Below are 24,330 nucleotides of genomic sequence, written 5' to 3'. Positions count from 1 at the left end.
ATAATAATTCTATTCTGCTTTCCATTATCTCTGCTAACCTCTTCAAAACTCAAAAATAATTTATTTCCCCCTACTGATTCTGTCATTTCCATTTGACAAAAATTGATCCCCTTGCACCCCTCTGTTTCCAGCTAAAACTAATGCATTTTTAATTTGCTTCCTTTGAGCCCTAGCAAGATCAAAGATGGTGACAGAGCTCTGGGAATTTTGTGCAATTTGTCCTTAGTATTCTGATAACAGAATGAGTGTATTCTGAATTTTATTGTTTATTAATTTCCAGTAATACAGGGGTGAATATATAAAAGGGTGAAAATAAAAAAGACTTTTGAAAGCTTTATAAACAGCATTTAACGAGAATCTTCAACTAATTCAAGACAGTCTAACTCATTAAGTTCCACTTTCCACTGCAGTAATATGAAGTGCATTATTATTATCATTTGAAATTCTGTACATTTTCTCTCACTGAGACAGATATGCACTAATCTCTTCAAAAAGCCACATTGTACACCCAAGTGTACAATAAATGTACAGAAGTAAGCTTGCCCTATCTGATGAGATTTACAGATTTACCCATCAAATTCTCTCCCTTACTTAACACCTACTTTCAGGAAATGAATTAACCAGTATTTTCAAAAGCCACACAGAGATTCTTTCATTCTGTGAAGAAATTTCACTGTTGGCAAATGTTTTCCTGATGAAAATATGGAGGATGACAAAGGCAAAGGTGGCATGGCTCAAGGTCCTACTGATTTTACTGTCATATACAGGTAGTAACTGAAGTGATCACAAATTAATAGGATCCATAGTACTCATATAATTTTGGAACTTTGCACTTCTCTGATTGCAATGCCAGTCTACTCTGTCATGGCACAATTAATTCAGAAAACATTAATGTGCTGTTTTCATGTGGCACTGCCTTGGTGCATTTGTCAGTTTAGATATTGTTTGCAAAAATTTCTATTTTCTGTGCATCTATATAAAGAAAATACTTTGGCTGTAAATTACATCTGCAGAAAATGGAAATGTCATTCTTGCAAGACATAAGTAAAGAATGCCATGTTTTTCAGTCAGCTCCTAAAAACACTTTTATCTATCCTGGCAAATCGAAGACAGAAAATAAATGACTAGTAAACACTTATCATGGATAGTTGATTTGTTTTACATAAAGAAAACTGTTGTACTTTATGATTCATACTTATGATTTGGAGTGAGATATCTAAAAAAAGAATTCTTTAAAGTTTATAGAACAAAATGTGTTATTGACTTAATTCCAGAATATTGAAGAAGATGCCAAATAGCCTTGATGTCTCCCGTACCACTCAGAGTAAAGCAGCTCATCCTCCAGATGTCTGAAAGTTTATCTCCCTTATACTGGTTAGTGTCTTTTTAACTGGTCTTAAATAATTTTTAACATCCAGCTCTACATAACTAATTGCAATTTGCAGTTGGTGATGAACCCCTTGAAGAAAAGGGGCAATAAAGAATTGGAGGATTATGCTTAGTTAAGAGACAGTGTAATTTAATATTGAAGCAGCCACTTGCAGATGTAAAATGTAATGTTTAAAAAAAAAGGAATCAGAAGCTCAGTGACATTACCTGTTCACTCCTATGTGAAACAGCAGGTATTGGAGAATTTATAAAATTCTGAGGATAATAAAGTTTATGAAGTAAATGTTTTTATGTGTCAGACTGTAGTGTCTTGTGTAACTTCACTAATTTAAAAAATATTTGTACTAATATAAGTGAAAACATATTTTCATTGTAAAATTTCATTTCTCAGAAAAGTAAAATCCTGGCTCATCCTTGTAAAAAAAATTAATATAGCATGTGTAAGATTCTTGAAAAAAAAAGGAAAAAACCAAAAAAATATATAAAAAAACTATTATACTATAAACTTATATGTCAGAGTGGGCTCTTTGCACATGTGCAAAAAGGAGGGGTTTCCATTTCACTCCACCCAGAGTATCCTGGTTTTGGTATAGATATTTTTTCTAATTTTAGTTAGTTTTAAGATATTTTGTATTTACTCATCATTATTTTTTACAATGAATGATAATGAAATAGAGCAAACCTGACATGACTGAATAGGAGGGGGAAGTACTAGCTGGTTGTGTTGTTGTGGTCCCAGAGTAATAGATCCTGTTCCAGACACAGCATGCAATTCCTTAATAACCTGAGACATAAATCCTCTTAGAAATGGAGTTAACTCTCTCCCTCTCTATCTAAAGTCCATTTCTTCCAAGGGAATGATGTATTCCATTGTGACAGATTCCCTACACATTGCAGCTGTGGAAAAATAATACAGTGCTAACAAAAAATATAAAAACACAGTTCTTTTATGACCACACACAGGGGAAAACAAAGGAATCTGACAAGGTCTTACAACATTATTCTACTTAATTTGGTTATATATAACTCTTTATTGGTTATTAGAATAAAACTATTCAGAAGCACATAGGAACTGCACTTGGCACTTCTGCCCTCTCTATAAAAATATTAAATTGTTTTTCTTTTTCATGCACATTTCTCTTAATGCTTTTACCATTAATGTTACCAAAATGTTTTCTGTTCAGTGTTTTCCCAATTTTTAAATAAAAAACAAAAAGTGCTTCATGTATGAAAAGAAATTTAATGGGAAAAATATCATGAAGAGCTGTGCTGCTCCTAAGCTGAGCCTAATCCTTTACAGAAAATGTGCTGTATAAAAAAATGACAACTATTGTGGTTCAATTCTGATCAGTCAGAGTAAATTTATGCAATTTCAATGATAATTAGAAATAGGAAGCTGTAAGCAGGACTTTCTTTTGCCTCCTCCTACCAACCTGTGAGAAATCCACAGGTAATACCCATGTCTCCAACAGACATAATCAGAAAACATTTTATAAAATGAATTTACCAGAAGGAGAACTCTGGATGCTGAAGAAACATACTGAGAGGGAGCAGAGATTAAAATTCATTTTGACAATTTACATTCAACTCCACTGTCCATCTCTTATTATAAAGACTGGAGGGCTGATGCTTGACTCCAACTCTCAGAGACTAAACAAGAAACCAAAAAGCCCCGATATCAAACTATTCAGGATCTTTGGACGTGACACATGAACAGTCAGCATGGCTATGGACATCTAAGAAAGGTATGGAAACAATAAAAAAATTGTATTAACAGGACAACAAGAAAAGAGTCTATTTCCTCTCACCTTTTTCTTCATTTTTACGTTTTTGAAAATTGCATGGACTCTCCACGTTTTTGCAAACATTGCTCCAAATGCAGTTGTGTATCCCACTGTAAGAATCCATGTTCGGACCTAAAAATGTGTATACATTAATAAAAGACAAAGTTACTTAGACATCATTATTTCAGACAACTTTTTGTCAAGATCCTGAGAAAAAAAAAATCTGAAGAACATGACAAAACTTGGTATTTAGTAGTTTCTCATTAATTGGTGACTTGTTTTTTTTACTCATCTGTCCATTCCTTCCCTAACTAAAACAAATCTGGATGCTGAATTAACTATCTCTTTAATATATAAACCCATAGATCATAATTATCTTAGAATAGTCTGCTTTTTCTCATTTATTTTTTTTTAACTTTTATTGTGTTCTTTGCAGATAGAGAAAGAACCAATTGAAAAACTCAAGAGACAGACTATAAAAACCACTCAGGGAGCTAATATTAATGGCAACATTTCGAACAGAAATTAACAGAGAAATAGAGATGTAATTCAGACTAAATAAAAAAGGATTGTACTATGGGAGATACACATCACTCAATGAAAAAACCTGAGCATTCTGGAAAGATAAGAACAAGAGATTTTAAATTCAGACTTGGTTTGAGCTAGGACAGTGACCTTCACAGCTGCAGTAAACTCTACACGGCCCTCTCTATTTCCTTGGAAGTTTGTTTTCACTACCAAGCAGGTTTGGCTGTTTGAAAGCTTTTTTTCCCCCCTGATCAGACCATTTTCTTCCCAAAGATGGATCAAAAACTACAGAGAATAGCAGGTAGAAGTCCATGAGAGAGGCACAAGCATGGAGCTTGAAGCCAATAACTGAATCTGAGATCCTGAAAAACCACAAGGAGGGATAATCTCAACCCCCTCCTAGAGACTCCATGAAAAAGGGAGAATGAAAAGGGAGACTGCACAAAATTGAACAAAGAAGTGAAAAAACAAACTACTCAACCTTGCAGATGAAAAAACTGAGGAATAGACAATGGCTAAATACAGGGAAAGGAAATATTGAAAAAGAGAAAGCCGGCCTTCTTTTGGCCATGCTGACCATGCATGCTTGGCCAGCAGAGCTGTTTTGTGATACAAAAAACCAATCTGATTTACAGAAACTAGGATGTTTTAAAAAAGCATTTGGGAAACAGTCTTTAGAGAACCTAAAGGCAATGATTTTCATTAGAAACCAACCTAGTTTTGTGTCTAACTTCTGGAGAGTTTGGAATTTTTAATTTCTAATTTCAGGACATGCATATTGATGAGAATCTAGTAAGATTCAAAACTTGATATCTAAGACAAACCTTAGGAATAATCTAAATGTTTAATATCAAAATACATGCCATTTTTGTCCTTTCAAATTTTTTCAGAATTTCCATTTTTGTATTCAAAACATGATCTTTTTACACAAAATTTTCTGTGGAAATCAAATTCTCATTTTTGATAGTGTTTAGTGACTAGGTATAAAGGCAGGGAAAGGAAAAAAAAATATACTCATTCAAATACTATTGATAAAGCAATAAAATTACTGCAGTTCATTAAAATAAATAAATAAGACACGTATGGTCCAAAATAGTGAATTAGTAAGAGAAAAGTGGTTCTTCACTATTAGAGTTGTGATGCACTAGAACAGGTTGCCCAAAGTTGTGGCTGTACCATCTCTGGAAGTGTTCAAGGTTGGATTTGGCTTTGACCATCCTGGTCTAGTGGGTGACATCCTTGCCTATGGCCATGGAATTAGAACTAAATAATATTTAAGTCACATTCTGACCCAAGCCATTCTAGGATTCTATGAAAAGTACACACAGCACCATGAGCCTAAACATTAGAAAATGCTATGATTTTGTACAGAAGACTGTTTAGATATTTGCATGTATATATTAATTATTTAGCGGCATCTAATGTTGTGGTTTATCTGCCACATTGTTGATAATGACCCTGAATGTAGAGTTGATTCCTTGCTGGTTAATCTTGCTATTAACAAAACCAGTAAAACAATTGTGATTGCAGTTTTGCTGCTTTGTGATGTTCTTGAATGTGATATTGAAAAAGAAACCCCTAAACAACCAATCTACCAAAAAAAAAAAAAAAAAAAAAAAAAAAAAAAAAAAAAAAAAAAAAAAAAAAAAAAGAAATTTAGGCCAGCAAAGCATTATTTTTAGCTTCAATATTTTCCAATTCTTTGCTGATTAACCACTATCCTGCATTATGCTTTAGTAAAACCACAGTTAGATCAACTCTGAGGTATTTAAAAAATACATTTCATATCATCATGTTCATACTAGTCAGTTATGGTTTTTTTTGACTTCACATCAATAACCATATTTAGCTTTCAATCCTTTTGCTGTTATTAATAAGTATTCATCTCTTTTGTGTACAGCTTAGTGGTATATTTGGCAAACAGATACATGGCATTTTTGTGTCTCTAATAAGACTGTTTTGTTCTCACTGAAACAGTAATTGTCTCTTGGGAATACTAATAAATTCAATTATGCTCATAATATGTTTCTAACTTAATATTCAGAAAAATGTTATTTCTGGCATGTTTGATTAAAAAAAATGTATGTATTCATGATTGGGAGCATGCATATTAGAATAACATAATTACTGTCTGTATCAGAAACATTCTAGATTAAATATACCAAGATTTTGTCAAAATGAGATCATTGCTGCTAAGAAGGAAATGGTAAGTTTCAGATGAAAATAAATTTTTAATTTTGAAGAAAATGACCTCAGATTTATCTGCTATAATTCATTAATGCAGCTGGCAAAATGAAAAATTTAGAAAACAGCAAAAGTCTGAAATACTTATATCTGCTAATTTATATTCTTAAATGTATTATACCTCCATATCCTACTCATTTGAAAGAACATGATAAAAATATCAGTAATTGAAGAGCATGACCATGATGCTACAGAATTGATCAGTAATTCTGTCATGTTGGAATTTTCTAACAATGTGTTTCACCAGAAGCTAAAGACAACCACCCTTCTCTCAGTACCCACCAAACAAGCAGGAAAAATTCTCTTTAGCAGACAAGAACTTGCATTCAAATACCTGTTCCTGTTTCTTAACTGGTTAAATCATTACAAAATTCTTGATGCCTTCAAGTATTTTAGGGCATACTTTCAATTTTCTGCTTATACATCTTACTTCCTTTTTATTTTTTGAATGAGATATGTTGACTCTTTGAATATGTCCTACAAATATTTTGTTTTCTATAATTCAAGGCAACATGCAAGTGTCAAACGAAATGATATAATTTGGTATACAACAAGTATTCCTATACAAATAGTAAAATGGAGTTTCCTATGTCTGTTTTGTTTTTAGGCACTACAGTATTTTGGCTTAGGATCTATTTTTGAAAACACCATGTAAGAATTTTTGCTTTTTATAAATTACTTGACAGAAGTTCTTAGAGGTGCATGGAATAATTAAAAAAACCTGGAAAACATTTACCTAGTGGATAATGCACAGCTGACCAACAGTAAATGCTGAAAATATCTCCACAAAGAAAAAGATCTTTCTGATGAGGTTCCAGACTTGAAACAAATATGACTGTTATTTAAAAAAGCACACTACTTTTGTCAAATATTAAACTTGAGACAAATATTGTAAGTTTCAGCTAGACAGTCACTGCATCTATGAACAAGATGTTCCTTACATCTTGTAGGAGCATCACCTTTTATTTTCCTTTGACAGTAAAACCTCTCTGCTTTTAACCTATCCAAAGGGTGCTAAACACCTTTTATTTTTTAAAGGAAGACAATTCTTCTGCCCCATAATAAGCACAGATAGGTAAAGAATCTCATGTAAAATTACTTTAAATTCAATCCTATTTCCTTTCAATCTTGAGCTTTAGCTGGCTAGTCTACATTTGCTGCTATTTGACATTTTCACACAAATCTATCTGAGCCTCTCCCATCATCTCGTTATGGGAATGGTGAAGTGGTTACTAATTATAAGTCTGTGTAACAGACATAAAAGTTACCTGATATTACCCCTCATAATTAATAAAAGAAGCCATCTAATTGTGAACAATGAGTTAGTAAGGGGAAGTTAATAAGTAGTGAAAGTGCCAGAAATATTCTGAATAAAGAAGTAAAAATCTCTGTTTATATATTCTAAAAATGAAACTTTAAAAATAATCTAACATTTTAGGTGCTGCTAACTTTCAGATAAACACCAATATTATTTGAAATAAATATTTTATTTTAATATAATTACAATTCTAAATAAAATCATAAGGTTATATTGGAAAAGGAACTGAATTAATGAAAAATTAAAACTTTCATTTTTCAAGAAGTTCCATTATTTTTTGTTGTTTGACCACCCCTGCCTATGCATTCAGAAAACCACACAGTTACAATCTGGCAAGTTTGTGGGAAAGTCTCGAGTCCATGAAAATGTTAACAGCAATTTTAAATGCAGTTGATCAAAAAAGTGATGCATTTTACTGCTTTTTTAAATTGAAAAGAAGAAATATAACCTGTACTGAATACACAATGCTGTTTTTTCATGTTGCATCTTTGCTAATGCTGTGTTAATCCAGTTTGCCAATCTCAAGCCTAAAAAGAAAGTTTGATTAAAGACTCAGAGGGATGACCAAAGAAACCCAAGTATCAGCACAAAGGACCTTCATGCATTGTGTTAAATGTTTCAAACTTATTATCACTTCTTTAGGTGACTTTTTTTTTGTTTTAAATAACAGCTATTTGAATGGGATAGTGAAATTGCTTGGTTCTTTAAGAGCTCCTTCAGTTAGTAAAACAATTAGATTATGTTTCTGCAGTGAATCACTCAGGTTTAAGATTCTCACAAACATACTTTTCCCCACCTCAAGAAGTTAATTTATTTTTTTTAATAAAACTTGGAAATCTTTCTTTCCATTACACTCCATTCTGCAGCTTTGTTTATGAGTCTCAGACTGATTCACTCGAGGAATACCAATAATGAGCCAGTTATACACACACTGTGGGTGGAAGCTGCACTGCCCAAGGGTTAGGCAGCAGCTGAACATTGCTGCTGAGCAGCTTGGTGGCACCTAAGAACTAGATTTAGGTACTTAAAAGGAACAAATGTGACAATAAACCATGCTGTGCATTTAGCCCTGGAGAGCACAGCTGTCTCTAAGTGGACAATTGCATTGATTTTTGTGGAGTAAGCAGAAGACGGAAATTAAGCATTCTATTTTTCTTGGAAAACTGGGGACATAATGGATAATTATGATGAACAAAGATGTTTCATCTCAACAAGTTTACACTGGGTTATGGCTCTGCTTCTATTAATGATGGCAGAATTGACAGTGTGAGAACAAGCAGACCCCAAAGAATGAGTTCATCCCTTTGAATGATACTTTTCTCATTTATATCAGACATTTCTGACAATTTCTTTTGACTTTTAGCTCATTTTTTAGAATTTGTGTGGCACCAGCACAGATTCCTGTAAAACATAAGTGGCAATAATGTTGGAGAATTGAATCCCGCTGTTTTCACATAAATTAAATACAGAGGTTCATCTCATGCTGTGAGATCTCCTGTAGTGATTTCTTAATATCCTTTAGATCATTTTTCACAGTTAATCTATGGGTAGTGTAAGAGATGTTATCATTTCTCCTGTTTCTACAAGGGGGCTTTAAAAAGTGTCTGCTATTTCTACTGAAGGAGAGGAAAACATTCTAAAAATATTACCTTAATACATCTCTGGCAAGGTTGTGGTGTATTTGCTTCAGCATATGACATAATTTTGTTTCTAGGATCTATTCAACCTTATAACTTTTGTCTGTACTCTTTTTTCTTTACCCTCAAGAAAATGTCATTTACTAAAATAGAAGCTGATCAGGCTCATGTTAAACTCAGTAACAGAGCTGCTGTTGAATTAAATAGTAGTGAGATCAGTCTCAGACTGAACAACAGGGAGAACAATTATGGAAAAGATTAAACAGAAAAGGGAGATTAAAATTAACAGCTAAACAATTAAATTGGAAATAAACTGAAGAATACACACAAAATTAAAAAGGCCAGATGAAAAATACAAAGGCTCTGGTTTCCAGAGACAAACAAATAGATTAGAGGTCTAAATCCTTTTGCAGTTCAATAGAAGTTGAATGTGTATCTGTTGGATTTTCTTTTAAATTTCTGGCCAAAATTAAACATTTTGGGGAAAAGAATTAGGCAAACATAAAGTCTGAAGACAGGAAACATCTCCCTCTCCCCCCAAAAAATAACCCCACAACAAACCAAACCAAAGCCTTGAGTTTTGGGGAATTCCTGAAGAGCTTAGAGGACATGAATTGAATAAGGACCACATCATCGACTAGCCAAATATCAAGGCCACATGCTATTTGGTAGCACAGGGTCCAAGTGTCCTCTTGCCCACAGAGAAAACCGCAGATTTCCTTTCAGTCTGTTGCCTCAAAATTGGTAAAACAGAGAAAATGCAAAGTGACATGTGAAGACAAAGCAGAAATAAATAAAAAGACAGAAGGTTCATACATCTTCTCCCTCTACCTGCTTTACTATTAGAGGCACGTCCCTCCTTTTAGAGCGGCCCTCAGCCAGCTTTCGGAGTTTCAGCAAATTGTTCACCATCCCCCTCCCCCTGCATCCTGCTTCCATCCCTAGGAATCCATTTCATAGCAGCTCAAAACTGCCTTTTTCTGCCTGTTCCTCACTACTGTATATTACCTTCTATTTAATGTGTTTTTCAGGATGTCTCTCCACTCATATCACATTGCAATCCCCACCCTTCAGAGGTTCAGGGTTTCCCTAGATAGGGTGAAATTTAACCACAGGGTTCCACCTTGCCTAGCTGTTCTCTCAGCATGGCAGATATAAGAATATTAAAAGAAAACCGGTTTAGAAAAAAGAAAAAAATCTGCCTTTCACATTGTTGCAAGGCACAGAGTCAAAAGTGTTCATGACCCATAATTAATAATACTACTAAGTTCGTCTGAATATCTGGATATGTTCAAAGGTCACATTTTAAAATGCACATTTGAGAAGATATAAGGTCTACAACATATACTGTTTCCATGAGCACACATGTCCTCAAGATGTTTTTCTGAGAAAAGGTAGTCACACACACACTGTAGTAGTGAGCTGGACTTTGTCAATGGTCTGTACTCTCTCCTTCTCTCTTTCTGTCTCTCCATCCCTCCCCACTGCTTGGGCTCACCTTTCTGTACAGTGTTTCCAAATACCCACATCATGGCTGAGAGCAACCAACTGAAATCTAAGAGCCTGAGCACAGCCTGCAGTGTGCAAAAACCTTCACACCATTTTTTTCACTTTATCCAAGCCAAAAAACTGACCAGGCTCCGTGAGATCACCTGAAATCACAGAACACCTGCCTGGCCTTGGCAACACATATAAACTGTGCTAACTAATGATGGACAAGATAAAGCATGCTTCATTTTAGTGCCTATGTAAATTGCAAGATTTAAATCCTCTTATATTTTATGTGGCACCTTTGCAGAACACTTTGGAGTGTAAAGGATATTCTATCTGCACAATAGGTATCTCCTATCAAAGCATGAACCCCACATTCAATTATGCCAGACAGATCTTCTGCCACTTCCCAGTCACTGCAAAGTGCCACTGCAGCACACTGCCCAGGAGAAAGTCCTGCTACAGATCAGAACTACAAGACTGAGGAGAAGAGGAGCTGTCCACTCTACCAGTACCTAATGAACCAGGCCTTCTTTTTGTGGAACTACAGGTGAGAGCAACATGGAGTACTTCAAACATCTTCAGCTCCAACTTAATAATTAGATTTACTTATTTGAGGAAGATACAAAACAGAGTGGTCTATGGTTGTACTCAAGACTATAATAGTCTTTCATCCCATAGCAGTTCCAGCTTGGAGAGACATTCATCTTAAATGTAAATCATTAAATTCTCAGTGGAATTTATTACAGAAGTCTAAACGTTATGATCTTATCTAATATTCTCTCTATTTTAAGTATCTCTACTTAGTATGCCACCTCAAACTCTATTCATAGGATATGTCACTAACATTTCTAATTTTGAGTCTCTCTCTTCCATATAATGACTGCTTTGAAATATGTTTCCACTTGCTTGCATTTTTCCAGTTGGCATCACATCTCATTTCACACCCTTACTTCTAACTTGTCTTTTTTTTTTTTTTAATTTTTTTATTGCTCTGATACCATGGTGATTGTGAGATTAAAAACAAAGATAAATCATTCTCATTCTCTCTCTCTCTCTAAAACACTATGTACTTTGGCATACATATGGATGTAATGAAATATTGTATTGCTTTTTCTTGTTCTGTGCAACCAATAAAGTTGCTATTAAGTAAGACATGATCTAATGGTTCAATAATACACTGACCACTTTCTCAGAACTCACTGCTCTGGATCATTTTAATTCCATATAATTGGAGTTATAAAATATGATACGTAATCTCCAATTCTGATATGAAACTAAATTATGCAATATTTGCTATTACGAGTTCTTACTGTGAAAACACAGAATTATTATGTATTCAAATGTACTGATTACTTTTCCATAGAAAATGAGCACAACAAGATAAAATGAGTGTGTTTTGGAACCAATCATTCACTCTATCACTCTGTCACAGAATCTGTATTTTATACTTTTAATGACTAATATAATATACCCTTATTCAGCAAATTTTTTTACTATATGTTTAAAGTGCTTTGCTGACTCTTCACTACATTTAACACTTGTTTCCATGTTTCAGCATAATGACATATAAACCACTTCCTTCTACACCCAGGGCCTAACAGAGTGGAAAGCAGTAGTACAACTTAGCAAATAAATCCTTTGAACATTTCAGGTGTTACTGGTGTGATTTTGGGACATATTTCAGTGTTCTTGGAATATTACAGCATTAGGAATATGCCACATGTAGACATAAACCGTTGAAAATTAAAAAAAAGAGCTGATGTTGCAAAGCATTTCACCCTCCAAACAGCACTACAAACAACATGCTCTAGAGGAAACAAACCCAACTGATTTGAATGTAATACCTACAATTTGGAAACCATTTTTCCTGAATTTGTAAGGACAGAACAATAGAATGGCCTGGATTGTAAAATACCTCAAAGACCACCTATTCCAAATCCCCTTGCTGTGGTAGGAACACCTTAGTAAACAGAGAAGATTTAAGGACCTCCAATAAGCTTGCCAAAAATTGTCAGAATTTAGAGACCATATATAACATATCCAATTAGATACACTGATTATTGGGTATATATTGCTACTCTGGTGAGATCTCATCACTTCTGAAATACAGAAGACAACAAGGGTAATTACTTGGCTTAAACAGGGGATAACACACTAACGACAGCTTTACAGCTTTGTATGTACTTATAAAACTTGAATGAAATCTTTTACTTCTCTTCCAAAGAAACCTCCCTTCATTGGTATATAGCCATATGTCAGTATCTTGTCTGTGTCTGAGATGCAGTTGTTACATCCTGATGACTTGCCTCAATGGCTTTTTATGATCATTCTCAATTGTAACCGATTTTTTTTAAAGACTAAGCTGCAGTCTGAAATAAAATGGGAATTTTAAACTAATCTCTCATGGCTAGAATGAGTAATCAAAAATCATGCATTTCAAGGGAGACGGATGATGAAGAGCGATTTGACCTCGCCTGATCCTATAAGCACTGGTATCTGTCAGCAGAACTTATGAAACCACTAAGCACATTGCCCACATGAGAATCAGGATGTTCATGACACAGAGCCAAATGCATACTCTGTACCCAGCACCTGGTGGATGTTTGGAGGAGAGGATGAGAAAGAGAAGAGTTATTCAACAGGTAAGTGCGTTTGCCTCCCATATTTACAAACTTCACAGAACTAATTCAGAGTTTTCTAGATACAATAAAAGTGCATTGCCATGGTGAATGGTAGCCATGTAGAGATGATATCTAAGAGAAGCATTACTTATCCTATTAAAAAGTATATAATTGGAGAAAAAAAATTTAAAATATCATTTTAATTAGTTGGATGATTGAAAAAGCATTCCTTATTGGTGGCTGCTGAAGGATTATTGCATCTATGACAATAGTACTAATTGCTGAGTTTCTTAAGAAACAGTAGCCATGCACAGAAATACAATCAGAAATGTTTCTGTACAGGACGGAAAATCTGGAAAACCAAGACAGAAGAAATCTCAGACTCTGCTCTGTTTATACGGCATTTAACTATATTAAAAAAAAAACCCAAAAAACCAACTCTGCTTAAGGCACAAGGTGATATTTCTTAATCGAAGTTTGGGTTTAGGACATAGCATTCTTCCCACCCTTTTATTTTACTGGTCACCTAAGTCAAGTAAGTGTTTTCCTCGAGTGGAGATCTATCCCTCTATGGCAGACAAACAGACTTAACATGTTACAGATACAAATTGGAATAAAAGGAAGAGATATGTAGGATTAGACAAAATAAGCAGCCCACAGTTAAATTTTTTTGCATTTATAAAATGAGAGTAGTGATTACATTTTGAGAGGCAGATTAGAGAAAAATCAGATAGAAGAAATGTTCTAGCTCAGAGGCAGAGGATTTTGGACATTGGTTCATTTTTCAGAGTTAAGACTGAACTGTTTCACATGTAAAACGGGACTCATTTAGCTGTATTTAGTCATATACAGCTACATTTGGTTGGAAATCTGTTTCCGAGAACAGCTAGATGCTGATAAGTATCTCTGGTTCCCACATTCCTTCTGTTCAGCAGTCCATGGCTGCTTCCAGAGGAAAGCTGCAGCTCAGTCATTCAGTGGCCTGCAGCCTGGCAGGGAAATCAGGAGCTCTGGATACAAGCCCCTCAAGACTGAGCAGATGTAAAGACTTAAAAATTGCATCCCAAGCCCAAGGACATAATTCCTGGATTAGAAATGGTTGCTTTCATCTTCCACTTCCTATTGGTCCCATTATATTAACAGTTATAGACTAGTTTCTGAGAGGTGAACAGGACCATCCCTTTCAAATCTTTAAGGCATCTCTTTCTACTAGCGTATTGAGAATTAGAGTTCTAGTTTTAGGAAGGCTGGATATTCTTTCCTTCTCCTTTGCTGCTAAAGTTTCAGTGTCTGAAACACAGTCCTGTCCAGGCTCAGCTAAGGGCCCAGCTCAGACAATCCTGTATGTTCACCCAGAGTGTGTCTTCCAGTCCATCTTGGCATTGCTACGGAATGTCCAGTGTTTCAAAATGGTCTAACTCAACAGATCACAAGGTGTTTCACTTCTGTAAGGATTCTAGTCAGTATGGAGGGCTTCAGTTGACATATTGGGATGTATCTGCATCAATTTTGAATTATCCCCTTGAAGAAAAATTCCTCTCTTGCCAGTTATGACATCAGAAATTCAGACTCCTAAAAACAAAAGGTGTTCTGAACTGCAGCTTCCTAGAGACAAGAATAAGAATCAAAAACTCCTGAGTAAGTGTGATATTTGTAGGCAACAGGTCAAGCAGAGTCTTAGAATGTCTTGAGAAGGTATTGGATAAATTTAAATGCTGTTTTGTACTGCTTCTGGAAGAAGTATCCTTGCAGTAAAATTCTTGCCCCATCCCTTCTTTGAAAGACCTGTGTGAGTCAGAGTAAGTGCATATAACACCGAACAATTAAGACTAGTTTCTAGGTGGAAATATTTAACTTGGTTTCTGAGTGGCTTGTTTTGATTCAACTAGAATGTATTCTATATGGATCTAGGCTAGAATTTATAGTGTGGCCTGGAAATAAAAGTAGGAATCTTTGGAGAATTGGCCAAAGAGACTGACTAAAGAGATCTAGACAAACAGCACTCGTGTAGCTTAAAATAATACTGAATTATAAAGAAAACACAGTAGCTTTACAGTTATTACAAGTTGTCATGCTACAAACACAGCCTTTAGTAAATCACCTCTCTAGATATGATTTCAAAACTATCAGTCTGACATCAAATCCCAATGCATCTGAAGCTAATAATAATAATAATAATAATAATAATAATAATAACAAAAACAATATCCACCACCACCATAAATGAAGTTTTGTGCATGTTCTAGAATTTGGTCACAGAAAATATCCCAGGAAAGAACTACAAGAAACAGTGATTTAACAGTGATTTAATGGAATGACACATCCAACTACTGAACTTTTCTGCTTGCATTTCTCACACAGTTTCCTGTAAGACTGAATTCAACTAGAATTGAACTAGAATATATAGAATTACTTACTGTGCAAAGTGTCTCAAATGTCTTTTCGGAGACAAAGGATCCATCAAGACCAAAAAGAAAAATAGATGCATAAGAAAGCATCCCTCCAAGGATAATAAGGTTGTTCATGTAGGGGCTGGACATCTTTATTAGTCTATGGACAAAAGGTGATAGTGCATTAAAGAGGAAAAGATTACTGCTAGGCTACTAGAGCAAAGAGCAAACCAGGCAAAGAGATAACTCTTCTAGAACTTCATGAAATCTAAAGGCATGCACAGTATTTGCTGTTTAATAAAGTTAGGTATTGTTCCAGGTTTCTGAGTGCTCAGTAAAAAGACCTCCTCTTTTACTGATGGATTAATTAGCTAGGGTTAATGTTATTAGCAGACAGTCAAACATAAAATAGAAAATGACACTTTTCAGACAGTATAAAAGCACTTAAATAGTTTGTTTCATTGTGAATATATTACCCAATGATTTCAATTAACTAAAATACCACCTTTCCTCACTTTTACATTTTCTTTACATATATATGTATATAAATAAACATGCATGACTGGTTCTACAAACATGGCATTAAATACGAAAGAATTTGCGATAGAAGGAACACGAATGGCTTACTTCTGATTTCTGTTTTTGATGTTAAAGAACAAGAAAGCACTGGCCATTATCATTCCCAGGATTGTGAGGGCTGAGAGGATGCTGTAGAGAGGCAGGGAGATTTTGCGCAGCTCCTCTTGTATAATTGTTTTGTCCTTTGGAGGCTCAAGTCCTAGAATTACACAAAGGAAAAAAAGGCTAAAGCTCAACCAGATGTAGAAGTTCTGCAAGAGACTTTGCCTCACCTAAGTGTCATACCTTGAATTAGCACACTTAGCAACTGTGAACCACATCAGTAGCTGATGAAATCATTGGCTTTGACAGACATATGTTAGTCACATTGATTGACATGAAGATTTGCATTTCTGGAGCAGGTAAATATCCTCTTTGGAAGAAAAGACACAACCAAACCCCGGTGCAGAACCCCTTACATGCTAAATAGCTTCATTTTAAAGTAAATAAACAAGGAAATGCAAACTTTGAGTGTAAATTTTACTAGGTCGTTATGCTTTCCTGCAACAATTGACAGAGCAATGAGTAGAAAACAGAAATCATCATTTCTGTGCCCACTGTTGTTGCCAGTGCTAATTCAAGCAGCCAGTCTGGAGATCAGCCTTAGTGTAGCATCACTGGGCCAGGGAATGATGGTCCTGGGCTGGAATGCAATCCTGGGCTGGGGGCATGGTGGGGGAAGCCCTGGGAGGAGGGAAGGGAGACTAGGTGCCTTCAAGATTCTACAGAAGGGAACAATATGGAAAAATGGATAGCAAAAGTTTTATGGGGACAGGTCCATTTGCAGATGTAGATTTGAATGCCTGAACTTAAAAACTAAGTTTAAACTTCATTGACAGCCAGCTCCAACTAATTAAAGGCTTCTCGGTTTAGTGAGGAGAATCGCTTTCTGACAACTGCAATAAAGCTCTGCATCCCTGACTTCCCACACTTCATTTCACCTGCTTACTAAGTTTTTCCTTGGTGCAGGAGATTGGCAAAAGGCCTTTAGCATCGCTGTCTTCCTTCAGAAACAGATCTGTGTGCCCCACAGCCCCTGAGCCTGTCCTTTCACATTGGCTCTCCGGTGGGGCTGCAAGGGCTGCAGAAGTAGAGCTGTGTGTCCCTAGCTAGCAGCTGTCAAGGCTAAATTTTACATCCATTCTTCTGCCTTGCACTTAAAAGAATATTCAAGGGTTTGCCAAATAAAATAGCTCTACCTTTAAGAGATAAGTTGAAACGATTCAGATCATGGAAATTTGCTATCCTTTTGTCTTTATGCCAAACTTTTCAGAAAAAAAAAATAAATTCCTCCAGGTGCTTACAAAAAAGTGGCAGTGAAGGGACCATTTTTTGATTTAATATTGGAAAGAAGTACCTGAGATTTTCTTCTTTCCTTCCACATTGCATGTATTTAAAGTCCATGATAATTCATAAAATCAGACAAGTAGCAAGGCAAAAAAGCAGTAAAATACATGCCTGATTTTAAAGAACTAACACTAAAAAATAAACCTTCACCCTACTTTTTCTGCACTCTACAGAGTATATTGAAGGTATGTATTTATTAAATATAAACAAACATTGAGTCTATAAAATTTATTTTTTGTTTGTGTACTGGCCATTCAATCCTCTTGCTTCCTGTTGCTGTGGAATTTTATCCAATGGTTTAAAACATTAAAGGAACATTTTTACTACTCTCTATTTCAAATACTTAAAGTTACTAGGCTTCTTATACTGACTGGAAATCAGTGTCTTCCACATTGAATATCCAACTGTCTTAATGGAAAGCTAAGCTGAGTAAAAAGAAAAGATTCAATGAGTCACATAATATCTTAACCATACCACAGGTATGGGTGGAAAGACCACCTTCAGATGTGACAAGATCTAGCAGTCTTGTCCTGAAAAAAGACTGTACAGAGACTTTTCCTCATCATATACTGTCCATAAAAGTGAGAAGTTATGAACAACTGCTGTCTCCTGTAAATTGATGCATACTTCATATATTCTCTGGCAATTAATGGGGCTCAATCAGTATTTAAGCACATCATTAGCTTATCCTTGCAACAAAAATAATCTGGTGGGTCCCAGACTTTGACAACTGGGACAGATTCTGCTCTCTTCATTTTCAAAGCCTCATTCCTCAGAGACATGTGAGAAGTTTGGGTATCTGTGCTCTTTTAAGCCCAGCAAGGGATATCAAAAGGAAAGGTGGAAAGCTCCAGCAGACAGACAAGTAGTCATGAATTAATGAAACTCCACCCACGCTCATGCAAACCTTGGGTTTTGGGACACTGGAGAAAGGTGTAGTGGAGTACAACAGCACAACAGCTTGATGCTCATCCACCTCACCACTCAGGGGAAAACCACTCAGAAGTCACAAAGCCAATTTCACTTTCTCTCACTGAACTGCACCATAGCAGAGCTTAAGATTAAATCTTTAAAATTAGCTTTGAAAATAATGTATATGCTTATATTCAACAGGAGACACCCTTAAAACTCATTTCAGCTCACACCTGGCTGCCATGACCATGGGCACTGAGAACCATTGGTATGCCTGCACTCCAGCTGCTTGTGGGCTGAGGGAGTCCTCGTGTAATATTTGGAGCAGCATGGGATAAAAAATGGCAGGAAGAAATGATACATGTATGCTGTGAACCTTCAGAGGGATGCTGGTCAGAAAACCTTCTCTGGCCCTGTTTCCCATGGGCCATGTTAAAGCCAGCCTTTGGAAACCTATTTTCTAACTACCCGACACCTCCCAAAGAAAAACAACTGCATCCTTCTTGTGTCTGCAAACACAGAACATGAGAACATCCCTCAGGGGAGATGAACTGGGGGAGGGGTAAATGGGCATGAAATAGGACATTATTCATTGGTGAAGAACCTGCTTCATGAAATATCAAAGAACATTTGTACACACAAATAAATTTGATTTTGCCCTATCATTGGAATAAAAACCAAGTATACCATACCAAAACTGCAATATTCCACTCAAAATTCAAAATTACACCTAAAAATTCTATTTTTAAAGCATTTTTCCCTTTTACTTTTTGCAATGTCACAGCATTTGTTATTAAAAATCCTAAAACAGTTTTTTTAAGAGCACACAGTCTCAGAAACTCCATGCAGCTATCCATGTCACTTCTGTATCTCTTTCCAGTTTTGTCTCCTACCTTGGAACCTGATGCTGTTGTTGATTATTACCAATTTGTCATCCACAGCATTGTATTCTCCCACCTTTACTTCCTTTTGTTCTGCAGAGAAACAAAGAAAGAGTGATTGTTTATGGCAGTTCACATGTTCTCAATTATTTAACTGATTTTTTCTTTTTTGACAGTATGTCAAAAGGAAAAGAAATATGAAAGAATAAGGCATGAATAATTAAATCAGAATGCCAGACAGCCAACATCATTAAAAGAAACATTTCTGGTTCTTGAAAGAAACATAAAGCATTTTTAAGACCTCATTTACATAATCAGGAAACTCTTATTGGATATGGTCATCTCCAGCTTAAAGATCACACAGTTTCTTACTGGCTCACACCATGCAGAACATTTTTACTGGGAGAAAAAACACAGCTAAATCACACACTCCCCTCCCATTTAAACAACTAGGACATCTTGCTTTGTGAAGTGTTTCCCAGGAGAGTCATGGTAGAGGCTCCAGCCAGTATGGAGCAGACTGGCTAGTTAGCAGATATGCTGGGAATCAAATCTCTTACTCTGACTGGGAATTAGCAACTCATTAGTACCCTGACTGCAAAATATACTGTGTTATATAACTAAAGCCAGTTAAAATGAGTTAAAATTTTACTGTTCATCTCATCTGGCATTTTGGGACTGTCCTAACACCTATGGCCTTCTTGTACCTGACAGAATAGAGTGTGCAGACAGAGGAATTTGTTTGCTGCCTTGGCCACTGCACCTGGAACTCTGAATGCATTTATCCCAAACTTCTGATAACATCTGGGATCAATTATTTTCTGCTATTTTTGTTGGGTTTTTGGTATGACTTAGAAGTGCAGGTGCTTACTGTATTATCATTTTTACACCAAAACTTTTACATTTTGATCAGACTTACAAACCACAGGCCCATTGGCTAAAGATTTCATTGGAGAACTGGCTCAATAGAGACAAAAAATTCTTTTCAGACCTCTCTGTCTGGGCAAACACAGCCCAATTTACATTTAAATTCTGAGTTCATGAACCTATTTGTGACACTGATTTTGGGAGCTGATGATCTTGAGCTAGATGGCAAATTTGGAAAGACTGTATTTCACCCAACAGCTCCACATTAACCTTTTCTCCTTTCTCACTCAAAGTGATTTTGCCTGTTCAGCTCTGCTGAATAGAACTGCTAGCTTAATTGTAGTAAAATCTACAGTCTGACTAATACCAATCTGAGACCTCACAGGAGGCAAAAGTTTCCTTAATACCAACCACTATCTTTATTTTTATGTTGTTATATATATTGTTATATTTTTTAAATTGACTACAACAAATTGTATACTGGGCTGCAAATCTGGCAGAAGGTCATAGGCATTTATTAAAAACCCATTAAGAGCTGGAGTTTGCAGTTCTGAAGACTTATTTAGCTTTCTCATGACTAACCTAAGAGTAGTTTGGAATAAAAGCAAAATCCCTTGGTATCCAGCAGCAGTTTCACAAAGCCCATCCACAAGGCATCACATACTCTTAAAAGTGAATATAAGTTTATAATTTCTGTCACAGACTGAACATTCACTGTGAAGTAGATACATGAATCGATTCTTGACAATCTTAAACAACAAAATATTCCCAGTAGTCATCTAAAAGCTAAAATGGTTAATGCTAAAACCAGAACCAATCTAGTTCCATTTGTACTTGTAGCATGACAGCTGTTACCTGTAGATCTAAAACATCAAAACACAACCTAGAGAGAAGAGAGAAGAACATCAGGATGCATATTGAAATGCAGTGGGCATATTAGATACAGACAGTCCACAGCATCTCCTTGGTGTTGGTCTAGCCCCAGCTTCAAAGTTTAGAAACAGGCTAAAGCCTCATAGCTCTGATGAGCATAGAAGAGATATAAGTAATTGCTCTGCAACCATTTCTGCATTGAGAGTTTATTGGGACTAGATGAGATGTGGGAAGCACATAACAGGTGGAGAGACATACACAAGAACTGTGTAAATCTATGATCTGATTACAGTACTGCAATTAAGGAAGTTTTTGTGTGATTATTTTGTGTGGCAGATGAAGCCATTTCTTTTCAGGATTTATAAATTCTTACATGGTTTCCTTCACAGGGGAAGTGACACTGACAATGTGCCTGCCCTATAACTAGCTAGCTTAGGTACCAGGAGCTAACCCTTGCAGGAATGGAGCTCAGTATTCAGACAAACAAGCTCCCATGGCAGTCTGAAAAGCAAGCTTTTTGGGCTTAGAAACCCAAGAATGTGGGAGAAAAAACCCAGTAATTACTACCAGGAAACCACATGATCAATGTCCCTTGTCCCTTACCAACAGGAAAGGACAATTCATGGAGGACATGACACATTCTCTAGAAGTCAAGAAGAGCCATAAAGATATTTGATATCATAAGGTAGTGACAACTGTGAAAATTAGTCTGTGAGGGAAATAAAACATACTTTTATTGAGAGGAAGGATATACTATTCACTTTATAGTGTGATTACAGGGGTGCTCAGGGGGAGACACAAAAAGGTTTTTTTTTGATCTTCTGTTCTCTCAGCAAGGACAAGTACAGCTGCTGCTTTTTCAGATCCCCAAGCACAAGTGCTGGTCAGCGACAAAGCCACTTCCAAATATTAATTAAAGGAAGCAAGGAGACAGGACTGTGGTTCTCTTCTCTCTTGCACAGCTCAATACAGCTAAGGATGGGACTGCAGGCTCACTTTTCTATATGCTATTCCTTTCAGTTGCCTTTGGAAATTCTCAGTTATTAAAGCTAGTATAGTATTTATATAATGTAGCTCATATCTGTCAAAACCTCTGAGTATTCAACAACAAAAGGACAGGAGAGAGCAGAACTCCTTCAAAGAAACACACCAACAAAGTGCCTTTCAGAATACTCAGAATATGATGCTGGCTTCTCTCTGTAGTGTTTCTATTATTTTTAACTAGATCTTTCTGTAATCATAATAGAGATATTGTATTGAAGCTCACATTAAAATGCAGAAGAAAAATATGAGAGAAAATGTACTGGGGTTGTGAGATAATGTTTATCAGTACCATGACAGGAGTGGAGAAATTTCAGAACTTGAATCTGAAGCTGTTTTTCACAGAGGGACAAAAAAGTATAAAAACTAACCAAACCAGATAAAACTGGCCCAGAAAAATGTGTCTGTAACTTATGCCCATAATTCTCATGGAATTATAAACAATCCTTGTGGTTAATTCATTGTCACAGAACAGATTATTTATATCACCAAGATGAAAGCCTGCTACCAACAAAGAATAGAAACTCTTAAAGGTATATTGAAAAGCTTTTCTCTACATATTTTATTACAAGATTTTATGGCCCACTTTAAGCAGCTCCACACAAATTGACTCACTGCCACTTAATTAATTAGTTCACATATCACAAAGTTAGTACAGAGGATTTTCAAGAGCATATCAGGTGGTTACATGTTCTTGTTCAATAAAAGCAAAAAGAAATCCTGCAACTGATATCAGCTGAATAAAACAAACTTACCAAAATGCACAGCAGTATTATGATTGTCAGTTTTACTACTACCTACTTACACTGAGAATTTCCAGATGAGTCTATGCTCACTTTCAGTTCCTTTTGCTGTATGTCATAATTTCTATTTTCACCACATTTTTGTAAGTGTACTGTTCACACCTCATGAAGACAGTTTCTACTGAGTGTTTAAGGATGAGAGAAATACACTTGCAATGCATAAGGGATGGGACAGATGGATTTTCCTCTATGTAGACAATGCTGTCTAGCTTTCAATGATACTGTATCTAAAGCTACTAGCACCCTCAGTTATGTCAGTCTGATTGCAAATAACCCTCACAGTGATGCAGTTAAACCAACATAAAAATGTTTATGCCAGTAAAAGCACAAGTACAATTTATGCTTATAAAGGCCCCTCTGAAAAACCACTATATCCTAAAAAGTTTACAAAATACATGTATTGATGTGTGTATCCACTCATGAACTCCTATATGCCTGCTTAGATATACTCATGTCAAAACTATGTCTATGCCAGCACAAAGCCAAATTGTATGTCTGTCCTAACATCATTGCAGTGCCCAAACCACATGGCTCCAAATGAAGATTAAGGATTTCAAAGCACATAATACCTTGCCATAGCTTGACACTACTAAGAACACTGTTATGTCACTGCAGCTCTTAAAAACTTAGAATTCCATGCAAACTACAGAGAGAAATATGAGCAAGTGATGAGTGTTCACTTTCAAACAAATACAATGTAATTTTTAAAAATAAATTTAATAAACTTTGCGTGGACTATTGTCCAGAAAACTAAGGGTCACAGAGGTTTCTCATCTAGAGTACACAGGCTATCCTTGATTTAGAAGCAGCAGAAAAATATTACATGTAGCTGAAAGCCTAAAAAATATCTAGGTCTTAGTTTGTCCTGAAAAACCATGCCTGCAAAAGGTGCTGCCTCCATGACTCCTCCTTGAAATGCTTGTCAAAATTTTTTATGTAGCCTCTCCTGCTTCTCCACACAGTACATGATCACTGCACTCCCTTAAACCTTGCTGTGACATCAGTTTAACAATCTCTTCTCCCACTCTCTTCCAGATGCCCCTTTTGCTTAACTATACTAATTCAGTGGGAGTGATTAGATGCTCAGCCTTTTAGAAAATCTTGCTGCATAATCAGCACTCAGCAGCCTATCTCAGGCACCAATATTATTAAACCTTGTCCTACAACAGAACCATTTAGTTTCTGAGCATTAATCCTTATTCATGCATCACAGATCAACAGGACTGCTGGCAGCTATAGGGAATACTTAGTCATCAGACCTCACAAGAATTTTGGAAAAGTGTTTGCCAACAGGTGAAACTAAGCATGGTCCATATGCACCTGAAATACCTGAAGAAGAGAATGGCTCTAAAATTTGGCAAGATTTTCTGGTGGTTTCAGCTGGGATAAAGTTGGTTTTTTTTTTTTTTCACAGTGGCTAGTACAAGCCTGTGTTTTGGATTTCTGCTGGACACAAGGTTGATAATCTGGAGATGTTTTTGTTCTTGCTGAGCAGGGCTTGCACAGGGTTAAGGCCTTTCTGCTTCTCACACTGACACTTTATCAAGGGGCTGGAGGAGAATGGGAGATGGATCAGACACAGC

At 35.9% G+C, this 24,330-nt stretch overlaps 1 protein-coding gene across 1 annotated transcript in view; it reads right to left on the bottom strand.

The window, feature by feature from the left end:
• Positions 1–24,330, bottom strand: part of GABBR2 (gamma-aminobutyric acid type B receptor subunit 2) — a 446,541-nt gene that overhangs the window by 139,497 nt on the left and 282,714 nt on the right. Inside the window, exons 9-12 of the mRNA XM_079301095.1 lie at positions 19,176–19,256; positions 16,033–16,183; positions 15,433–15,565; positions 3,198–3,305 (exon numbers count right to left, since the gene is read on the bottom strand). Coding sequence (XP_079157221.1) covers positions 3,198–3,305; positions 15,433–15,565; positions 16,033–16,183; positions 19,176–19,256 — 473 coding nt within the window. The remainder of the gene's footprint in view (positions 1–3,197; positions 3,306–15,432; positions 15,566–16,032; positions 16,184–19,175; positions 19,257–24,330) is intronic.

The sequence above is a fragment of the Erithacus rubecula genome, assembly GCF_903797595.1.
Source record: "Erithacus rubecula genome assembly, chromosome: 3".
Lineage (NCBI taxonomy): Eukaryota > Metazoa > Chordata > Aves > Passeriformes > Muscicapidae > Erithacus > Erithacus rubecula.
Note: the sequence above shows the minus strand (reverse complement) of the source record. Positions and strands in the feature narration are given on the sequence as shown.